At 36.9% G+C, this 11,234-nt stretch overlaps 1 protein-coding gene across 1 annotated transcript; it reads left to right on the forward strand.

Moving 5' to 3' along the window:
• The first annotated feature begins 6,982 nt into the window (after positions 1-6,982).
• Positions 6,983-11,234, forward strand: LOC122669855 (ras-related protein RABA5c). Its single transcript, XM_043866732.1, has 2 exons — positions 6,983-7,386; positions 10,648-11,234. The coding sequence occupies exons 1-2, from the start codon at positions 7,053-7,055 to the stop codon at positions 10,968-10,970; spliced, it is 657 nt and encodes a 218-aa protein (XP_043722667.1). The 5' UTR covers positions 6,983-7,052; the 3' UTR covers positions 10,971-11,234.

Below are 11,234 nucleotides of genomic sequence, written 5' to 3' on the forward strand. Positions count from 1 at the left end.
TCATTGTAATGATTATTTTGTTTACTTTTATTTAATAAAAACAATTTATTTTATTTTATTTTTGATAAAGATGATAGTTGATTTTGTTTGGCTGATGTCTCAGTTCTTGAGTAACAGCCCTTCCATTTTCTTATTCTTTTAGGAAGAGGTAGGGAGTTTGATGGATGGTGTAGAAAATGTTCATATTAGACAAAAAATGGAGGGTTTGCCTGTAACTACTGCAATCTATATATTCTTGCCTGAAGTCCATATGTAAGGCCCATCTATCTGCATAGAAAGATTATCTGTCAATGTAAAAAATTGGACCTCTATAGTATTTGGATTCTGCAGAAAACTCTTGTTGTAAATGAGAAAGCTTTGCAAGTATTTCGAACCAAGAAATCATGTGAAAGTTGTTTCTGGCCATCTATGAGAGAGAGTATGTTACTTCTAGAATATAATGCTTTCCCTCATTTTAGTCATATGTGAACCTTCAATCTATAAGTAATGTTGTATGGTTTTCAATTATATCTTTGTAACATTGAATGTTCCGCTACACTGATACATGATGGCATGGGAACGCTTATAAGAGATTGAGCTTGGAATCCTTATGCACCACTGACTCCAGCAAGGTTTATCTTTGAACCATTTCTACTATTAGGCTTGCTATGTTCTCCATCATGCTGTTTTGATGATCCGAAAACTGTTTGAAAATGGTGATCCCCCAATTCAGAGTCATCATCTTTGATTTATTCCAAGTAAATATTAGAAGCTATGGAAATGTGAGTTCGACATTTGTACATTGAAATTGAATGTTTGATTATCTTGATTTCATTCCAAGTATTTTATGAGCTATGAAAAATTAGTGAGACATAAGTAGTTCATTGAAATTGGACTTTTGATCTATTGAGCTCCTTCCTTTAAATGCCTCAAATCAATTGAATCCCGTAAGGGGGTCTTCGAAACAATATCTCTAAGCTGGGTATCCCTTCTCCACTGCACCTTTTTGAATCTTCATAACAATGCAAGTAAGGTGAAAGACATGGCTACCATTGTGTTTTCAAGCATCTATATCCCAGTTACTGTTCTTTTATCTAACCATTGTAGCCGTATGTTAAAAAGGAAACCAGTGAAGAAATCTATGTCCAGAATTTGGTAACATATTTAAAACATCTCTTCCATTGTTCATGGAATGAAGGACAAGAAGAAAATGAATTAAGAATGAATACCGGGTGTGATTTTGTGCATCCTTGGTATCAATTGTTAGGCAGAAAAATGAGATCTTTGTATATTAGGCGTAGTTGTCATGGCGTCCTGGCGTTGGAGAAGGTTGCATGGCGTCCCTCTTTGATTTCTTCTTCCTGTCTCTCTTTCCCTCTTCGATTTCTTCTTCCTGTCTTCGATTTTTTTTGTCCTTTTTCGATTTCTGAATTTTCTTCTTAAAACTTGAGAAACAATAGAGAAAAAATAAAAATGGCTTGAGTATACATCTATTAAAACATTAAAAATAAAGAAAATAAAAAATAAAATATGATCGACATGCTTGCCATGTTGATATATCGACATGACACCCCTCCACCGACTTGGATCATCGTGACGCCGTAACAATTATGATATTAGGTACTTGATCGATACGCTAAAAGCTCTGAAATTGATGAAACACATTAAATTAACTCCTGCAACCTATCCCATACTAGGTTGGCTCAATTTAATGTCCATACACTAGAGTGGGTCCAATTAGGCACATAACACTGTACTTCAAAGATTTAAAAAAAAAAAAAAAAAAAAAAAAATGGTTTTAGGGTTTCAAGAAGGAGAGAGAGAGAGAGAGAGAAGTTTGATTTTAGAATTAACAAAAAAAGGAAATAAGTGATTTGGTTAGGAAGTGGATATATATTCGTTACTTGGTCGCATGGTTCCTATGCCCAGACAAAAAAATGTGAAATTATCACCTAACCCCTCTTAAAAATTAAAAATCTCATCCGTGCTATGCCCCTATGCATGCTTTCATTGTTTCCAGTGTTGGTATAGTCTTTTGTCTTTTTTAATATATTATAATATGATAGTATGATATAGAATCGGATTTGCCCTAGATCGAAACCTCAACTCAAGTCTAACCCGGCTCGACCCCATCCCAGGCCTAGAATCCTACTGGGTCAACCCATAGGCTCAGGTTCAGGTTCAGGTTCGAACTTGGACTTGGACTTAGGTTCGGACTCGGACTTGAACATAGACTCGTTGAGCTAAACTTGCTCCCCTAATTGAAACGCACAACAGAAACAAATATTAAGGTGTGGCGTGAGGCTAACATGTTACAGTCGGTGACACATAGATGTTGGACGGTATCCGTGTGGGTGTTGTGTCAATTGACTCAATTTGTGATCGTGGGGGCATTCAATTTTCGCTTTCTTGGCGTATTCCTGCATTCAAGGCGTCCATTACCCACCGCCCATCTCAGCCTTACAAATTCCTTAATAATAAATAAATAAAAGCATAAATGGTTGAAGAAATATATAATAACTTTTTTTAATTTCCAAAGACGAATAGATCTTTTTCTTTCTAACAATGCCACCAAAGTCCCTTTACCTATCATTAAAATAGAAAATGAACAAAATCATTCTTTAGCCTCCTTTGTCCCTTCTATTCCACCCTTGTGTCAATGGGGTATATACTAAGGGGGTAGGAGAGTATTTTGGGGAACATATTAAAACTCTAAAGGGGTTAAACCTTCATCACGTAGTAAAAGAAAATTTTTCTAAAAAAATTATGGGTAAGAGATCGCTGTCTGATTATATAGCACTTGCACCAATGCGGGGGTAATAAGAGCACATGCAAGAGCATCTAATTAAATGGGATTTTTAAGTTCACTGGGGGTTGAGTTGTAATTTCATGTGGTCCTATGTTTAGCACAAGAACCATGCGACCAGGTAGCATTTTTTTTCCAAAAAATATAATAGATTCTAGAGAAAAAGAAGACTATTTGATCACGTGGAGCATGCGAAATTACCATCCTCACTCCCCGTAGAATAAAAAATTTCATCCATATTGATGCCCCTGCACGATCTCATTCGCCCCCGTGGTAGTACAGGGGGCACATGACCAGGCAGCGATCTCTTGCCCTAGATTCTATAACGATAGATGTCAAGTGGCAGACCCCCCTTTGGTTGACTCTACGATCATCTTAATGAGTATAAAAGAAAGTATTTCTGTAATACTGTTTACTCACCTTGTATACTTGGCATAAATAGTTCAATACTCTTTTTATCTTCGTTGCCTTTCTCATATTGTGATATTGATATGATAAAGTGAGTTAGATAGCTCACCCGCGGCCGTCCTTGTTATGTAGGAATTTCCTTGAAATATAAGAAAAACTAAAGCCATGGCATTGCTCAATCGAAAAGCATAGTTTGGAATCAAGCTATCTACTCAATTGTTTCGTTCGGGATTTCTAAGCCCACCATGTAAAGAATCGTTATCTTACAAACCTGTATATGTACGTATTTATAAAAAATGGTCCTCCTAGGTGTAATTATGCCTAATGAAGTATAACATTTCATTAATTATCACTTAACAATACATAGTTAATCTATGTGATGGAGGACCTCACATATATCTCACTGGTTGAATTTTTCTTCAAACTCTAATTTTAAATTTTAGTAAATGTAACAAAATAACTTGAGATGAATATAAAATACAAAAAAATATCTTTTGTAGTTTTAGTTATTTCCTTTGTTCATTTTAAGCCGAAATTATACCAATGAGATGTTTACCTTTTCCTCTATCACATACACTAACCCATGTACCACCTGCCATGTGCACGCAACATGCTCTCTGGTTGAAAATTCTGGTACTATATTAATTCATACAGCGAGTTGCTTCTTAAGTTAATTAACCACAATATTACTCTAATGGAACAAACTTGAGTTCTAATTGCTTGGGGTTTATACCATTTTGTGTGGCACATGTAGTAGACATGTGGGCTTGATCCTCTTAATCCCCACCCCAAAAATTTGGTATTTTAAGAAAAATATAAACTAAACCATATGGCAGCATTCTTATCCGTCCAAAATTTTAGTAAAACCATTACACATGGAGTTATTGTTAGAGTTCAGATCTGCAACCCACATAGGGATGGGTGGGGACAGATCTGAACCCTCCAATGGGATGTGGGACCCACTTCTAGTGTGGGAGCCACGCCCCATGTAGGGGTCAGATCTATCCCCACCCGTCCCCATGTTGGTAGTTGACACATCATATTTTTGGATTTAACAAAAAAGGCAGAAGTTTATACACACGGCCAAGCACATGCACGGCCTGCATTAATTATTGTTAGATGGGCATTTATGTCCATTCAAATTGATCATAACCCCCCCCCCCCCCCCCACACTCCCCCTATTGAATGAATGATGCATGAAATCTACCGTGCATGAACTCCTTTTCCCACAAAAAATATGGCCATGTAGATTACTGCATTTACCACAGAGTTCCATGCACCAATTTGAGTCTTCTGAAGCTAAGAAAATGGTTGTGAATTTGAGTTCTATCCACCAATTTTTTTTAATCCTCTACAATTGAAAGCTCACTTAGTTAAATTTCATGAGTGAATTCTATCAACATGGCTTGTATTGAGAGTCTTCTTAACGCGGTCCAAGCATCTTCCATGCATGTGGCAAATCAATGAGCTTCAAATTTTTTAGAAAGATGGATTCTAAAGTCTCCGGTTTACATGTCAAATTTCAATCCAAACATAATTTGTCAAAAGACAAAATAGAGCTTTAGAAAAACTATAACTATGGAAAAGTGCATGGTAATGGTAGGAGTAAATAGGTGTGAGCATGAACATATACAGATGGCTAATCCAAAGCACGACTCCTCAATCCAATAATATAATTAGAACAAAAATCCATATGTATTGACTCAATCCTTGGTCCACTCGGATATGTTGGTAGTTGAGTGAATCAATTTTTTGAATATAGGATACTGATCAATTTATTATTTTTAAAAAGTTTAGTTTTCTTGTCTGCTAGTACCTTTGTCAAATTTCAAGGGCTCTGAATAGTATTGCAGATACCTTGGTAAAGAAGGTCCTATCTATCATGTGTTAGACAGATTGCCCACATTCTATTCTTCGGCTTAACAAGCTTTGTGTATCTAAAGCAAATGGTTGTACATATGCTTATCATCAATAAATTTGTTCTTTACCATTAAAAAAAGGGAAGTAGTTTTCTGTCAGGGAATGTGGCCTACGCCAGCACTCCAATGTGTCTATCTCTCTCCTCCTCAAAACAAAGGGGTAGAGGTGTCTTTTCAAATGGAGAGGAGAGAGATAGACTCATGAGAGTACTGGCATAGTACACAATCTTGGATGGAGAACTTTCTCCCTTAAAAAAAATATAGAATATGACTGCCAAATTTGCTTGGACATATAGGGGTAAGAAGGTAGAATTGATATTGTATACCTAATTAAAAATTTGTGTGATCAAAATACATCATTGTTTTTTGACCAGATTTTCTTAAGGCCATGCCCCTTGACCACAAGGCTTCAAATGCGCATGGGAGGGTATTTTGGGTATCATACTCTAATCTTATAGGTTTGTGAATCTTACAATGATGTGATGAACCTTCCATCAGAGTGGAGGAATACTTTTTCCATTGGTTTTTTTTTTAAATCTCATTTAGTCCATATAACATGAGTATGGTTACATGGATAATATCCCTAAAAGAAAAGGGAAAAATAATGCTATTTGGTCACGTCCCCTATGCTGAGACATAGGGGTGGCAAAATGACCACCTCGCCTCCATGTTGGATGTCTGAGCATACTTTCTCATTGGCCCCTCGCACTGGAGCTGGGGCTACACGACCAAGCAACGATCTCTTGCCCCTTATCTTATGGAAGAAAGTTTTTTGTGGGAAGTGTTGCCATGGTTTGAGGTATCAGTATTGTATCGTCCGATGCAGGAGATATGTATTGGTTCTGCAAGTGATTGATCTCGATACCGTGTCGATACCATATCAATGATACACAAAAGGGATAAAATGGTCAAAAAATCAATTTTTAAAGAAGAATAAAGGATAAATTTGTCTAATACGATTGATCCATGTTATTATCGATCCAATATCATATCGGTTTCCGTGTTGACCAATACTGTGCACTAAAACCATGAGTGCTCATGTAAAGAACTTTTTATTTTTATATTTTAAAATATTTCCCCTTAAAAGGTTATTGGAATCGATCTACGCCATTAAATAATTCTCAACTATTCACTATCTTTTTGGAAGAAAAAAAAATTCCTCTATATTATTCTAATTTGACGGTGCACTGTAATGCAAGCTTGAGAGCTCGGCATGTGAAAAATACGACACCCAACACTATTGAGCTCAAGAAGAAAGAAAAGATAAAAAATTACTTTACATCAAGTTTGCATTATTGAATGAAATTTCTTCCACGTATAGGGCTTTCAAGACCGCAGTGCAGTGCACCGCACCGCCAGATACCCGCATTGTAGAGGATTTTAATCTCTTCTCGATCGCAAGCAGTCAAAGTGTCAAACATGATGAAAGCTAATTACCTCAACCTCATCCCAAGTAGACGTATTAAGTATTGGCCGTCTCATTATTACTCAAACGTGGTCACCTGTCAATCAGTTACAATCAAGATGAAAGTAGAGGCTGTATTTTCATATTTCTCAAGTCTGAAGAGGATGCATCCGTCCTTTCAATCAAAGCAACGGACATTTTAGCCCACAAATTTATAAACTAAGAATAATAATTAGGAGTGTAAGCATTGACTAATGTGTGGAAACTATAAAACCAGGAAATCTGAGGCCCACTACTTCCGCAGTTTGTCCCAGCCAGCCGTTTTTACCCTTTTTTCCCCCAAATTTAGATACCTTTCCGTCATTTTCAGATCCCCAAGAAATCCTGAATATCTCCGTCGAAATAGTCTCATAGATCCTTCTTCTGCCCACCCAAAAAAAAATAAAAAAATCTGCTAAACCTCTTCTTCTCGGCTATATTTTCACCGATTCACTCTCTCTCCTGCTGAAGTCGGATACAGAAAAAACAGAGCAAAATGGATGATGACCATGAAGAAGGAGAGGAATACCTGTTCAAGATAGTGATAATCGGAGACTCTGCTGTGGGTAAGTCGAATTTGCTGTCAAGGTATGCTCGTAATGAGTTCAACTTGCATTCAAAGGCGACGATCGGTGTTGAGTTTCAGACCCAGAGCATCGACATCGATGGTAAGGAGGTTAAGGCCCAGATTTGGGATACTGCAGGTCAAGAGCGTTTTCGTGCTGTCACTTCTGCTTACTACAGAGGTGCAGTGGGTGCCCTTATCGTCTATGATATCAGTAGACGCACCACCTTCGATAGCGTTGGTCGATGGCTCGACGAACTCAACAGTGAGTTTTTTTTTCCCCCCCTTATTGAAAAGCAAAATAAATAAAAAATGCATCTTGGTGGATAAATCTGATTCAGTTGAGAAAACCGTAGGTGCCCATTTGTTTGATTTAGTTGTTGGTTTCAGTTTTGTCGTTTTTGGATGGTAGGATTCGGGATTTTATATGTTGGGTTATTGGGTGGATGTGTTTGGTGATCAGGACTTTCAGATCTGATTGTTCGGGGAATGTTACATGCTTTAGTTGATTGTTTATTTTTTTGTTTCTGTTTTATATGTAGTAGATGTTGGTGTATTGTTGTTGCAACTTATTTCGTTAGAGGTTTACAAGGGGCTAGTAGGATTTTACGGGGTTGTGTTGATAAGATCTTCTTTTGCCTTGTAATTATTTATGGATAAAGTTCTACATCACTTTCAAATGTTGACTTCAACTGGGTTGCATTTTTATTTTCGCAGTGTTTGAGAGAGAGAGATGTATTGGTTGTTCTACTATAATTTTTGTACTTTGGTATTTGGAAGCATTCTCTGGATTCGGTGTTCTTACTTAGCTTGGTATTTTGAAGCTTTTGAATGATTTGGAATTCCTCTGTGCACAAGTCAATCAAGTGTTATCCCAACAGTTTGGTGGCAGCAACAGAAATCTTGTTTAAACGTCCCACCCCATATAGGGGTCATATAAGATTTAATTTCTTTTCTTAGAGATATTACCTGTTGTAGTTCTGGTTCGTCTGTCAAAAATATTGTTTTTTTCTTGCTAAGTTGGTCCAGGTTCCTGCCATGCCAACCTGCATTGTACGAGGTATTCCTGGTGGGATTTTTATTGGGTTGAGACGTAGTTGAGTAGATTCTTGATTCTTCGAACATCTTCCTGATTCTTGGATAGTAGGAGTGAGATGCTTCACCATAGAGATCCAGGTGCCTGAAGAAGATGCTGTAGATTTTATTGGGGCAGTTGTTGCATCTCATTCAATAAGTAATTCTCTTAGACATTTTTGAAAATGGAGGGGACTGAGATATAGTAGTGTTGGGTAACTACTCGGTTTCTTGTCAGAATTGCTAGGCATTGTATCTCCCTTCCTACTAGTGTATTTTATTTCTTAAAACAAAGATAGAATATTTTTTCCCCAGTTTTACGGCTTGCTGATCTTGGATTAGGAAATAGTAAGTTTAATACATAAGGTTGTTGTTTGCTACTACAGGGCTGTTATTGGTGAACAGTAAACCAGAGTTCTCACATCCAATATCGTGTGTTTGCAGCCCACATTGTCAATGGATATAAAAAAAGTTTCTACATAGTTAAATGAATAATATCATGACAGACTATAAAATAAGTACTAATCACTCGTGCCATTTAAGATACTTGGTTGGTTTGCATAGAAGCTTTAGATATTGATAGAGCTACATAGGTTGATACGGAGTTTAGGTACAGCATAGCATGCATGAGGAAGTTGAATCATTTTCTTTTATTTCTTGGGTACTTATAATATTGTTCCGATTTTTCCCTGCTCAAAAGGTATGGTGTCTGAGTCCTTCAAAACTTCTAAGGATCCATATGTAAATTATAAAAACCCCATAAAAATGAGGAATGTTATCCATAATATAAACTCGTTTCTGTCCAGTACAGAAAGAGCCTGGAAACAGCCCCTCTGCGAAAGCATGGGTAAGACTGCTTAGGAAACACTTTTGCATGAACAAAAAACAAACAATAGATGTCAAGATAACCTGCATGATATCAAGGAGAATGTCGCACCCAAACTTTACTTCATATACACTTTTCCTGCTTGCGGACCACATCCCTTTTTATTGAATAAATCAATTATGCTTATAAGGAAATTATTTAGAGAAAAACAACAGAAGAAGAAAAAGATCACTCTCTAAGTAATGTATGTTTTCACATTTCATTTGCTTTCAAAATTTAAACCCTACTAAAATTGTTAAAAACCCTATTTCAATTGATCACCCAACCCAACTAATTCCTGTAAACAAAATAGAATTTCCCTATTTATACAGAAAACACCTATTTATGGATAATAATATGACCGGCTTACTGTAAGTAATCCACTTTTTAACTTAATATAAATAGTGAAGTAAGTGACCTGGGATTTGCCAGAAATATTTAATTACAGTGCCAAAAAATTTAGAACCTTTAATTGTTCAGTTACCTGCTGGTAACTGCATATCATGGTCCTAATAATTTACAAAATTAGCATATAGATAGAAGTTCCGGGGATTGGATAAACTTATACAAGTGGAACTTGTAATCTTCCTTGATTCTACATTGAATTGAACTGTGATAGACACAATGGGAGTATGCTTCCACATCACACCCATTCCTTTAACTTTTAATGCAAAAAACTAAAATGTCTCTTATACAGGAATTTTTTTCGTCTACGGTTCCCTGACCAGTGCGGTTCCCTAGTGCCTCTCACAAGAGGGTGGACCCCACCTGGGCACAGTGTTCGGTCAAGTGCCCCGGGTGGGTCCCACCCCCCTCTTGTGAGAGGCACTAGGGAACCGTACCGGTCAGGGAACCGTAGACCATAACGATCGCTTATACAGTGGGTCTGGACCCATCATTGCATGGTCTCCACCTTAGGGGTTGCATTGAGCAATTATTTTTAACCATCCAAGATAATCTGATTACATTCCTAAGTTGACCAGTATTCAATATGTCTGTGATTTCCTTGGATGGATTTTTTTTTAAATGAAGGAAAGGTCGAAGTCCCCTAAAAAATCATAGAAGGCCATATCAAAAGCACCTTAAGACCAGAAGATTAAGATGATTACAAATATCCACTCCTTTGATGTTTCATATTGGTATGTTTCTTGCGGTGGACCAGATCCCACCACTGAATGGTCTCTTCCTTGAATGTGGCATGGACTTGTGAGATTTTTAACCATCTGATCTCTAGATTTCACTCCCCGGAGCTTTAATTCAATTACTACTTCTGCCAATTGAATATTTTAAAATTAGTGGTTGTAATCACCATATTGGTTGTACTTATTGATCTTTTATGTGGGTTCATTTATTGTTGAGTTTCAATCCTTTTCATAGCATCCATGTGCCCACATTATGTGTTCATCTAAATTGTAATTATGTGTGATTTTTGCCTTGTTCTAGTTTTGATTAGACAAGCATTCCAGTTTGCTTCAGAAGCAAACCTGATTCTCACACATTTTCTACATGTCCTTGGATTCCCTTCAGTGAGTTTATTTATATTTTCTCTTGGGGTTGGACTGAAGTTTTATGGGAACAATCATGCAGCACATTCTGATACAACAGTAGCAAGGATGCTGGTGGGGAACAAATGCGACTTGGAGAATATCAGGGATGTGAGTGTAGAAGAAGGCAAAAGCCTTGCAGAAGCAGAAGGCCTGTTCTTCATGGAGACATCTGCATTAGATTCTACAAATGTTAAAAAAGCTTTTGAAATGGTTATCCGAGAGATCTACAACAATGTCAGCAGGAAAGTCTTGAACTCTGATACCTACAAGGCTGAATTATCTGTCAACAGGGTAAGCCTGGTTAACAATGGAGCTGATGGATCAAAGCAAACTGAGAGCAAGTTCTCTTGCTGTTCAATATAATTTCTGTTACAATGCTCCTGGTGGGTATGAATGGATGATGTCCATGGTGAGGTTATCGGTAAAATTTGATTGGCGTTGTTGGGTATGCTCTCTTAATGAATTTGTATCTAATCTTAATGGGTTATATTTAGTTGAACAAAGTGAGATATTTAATAGTGTTGTTTTTTAAATGCAAGAGATGAAATTTTTTGTTCCATGGAGAAGAAAAAAGCATGTAATTTTTCAATGGAATAAAGTATAAGAGATAGAAGAACTGTATGATTA

The sequence above is a fragment of the Telopea speciosissima genome, chromosome 7, assembly GCF_018873765.1.
Source record: "Telopea speciosissima isolate NSW1024214 ecotype Mountain lineage chromosome 7, Tspe_v1, whole genome shotgun sequence".
Taxonomy (NCBI): domain Eukaryota; kingdom Viridiplantae; phylum Streptophyta; class Magnoliopsida; order Proteales; family Proteaceae; genus Telopea; species Telopea speciosissima.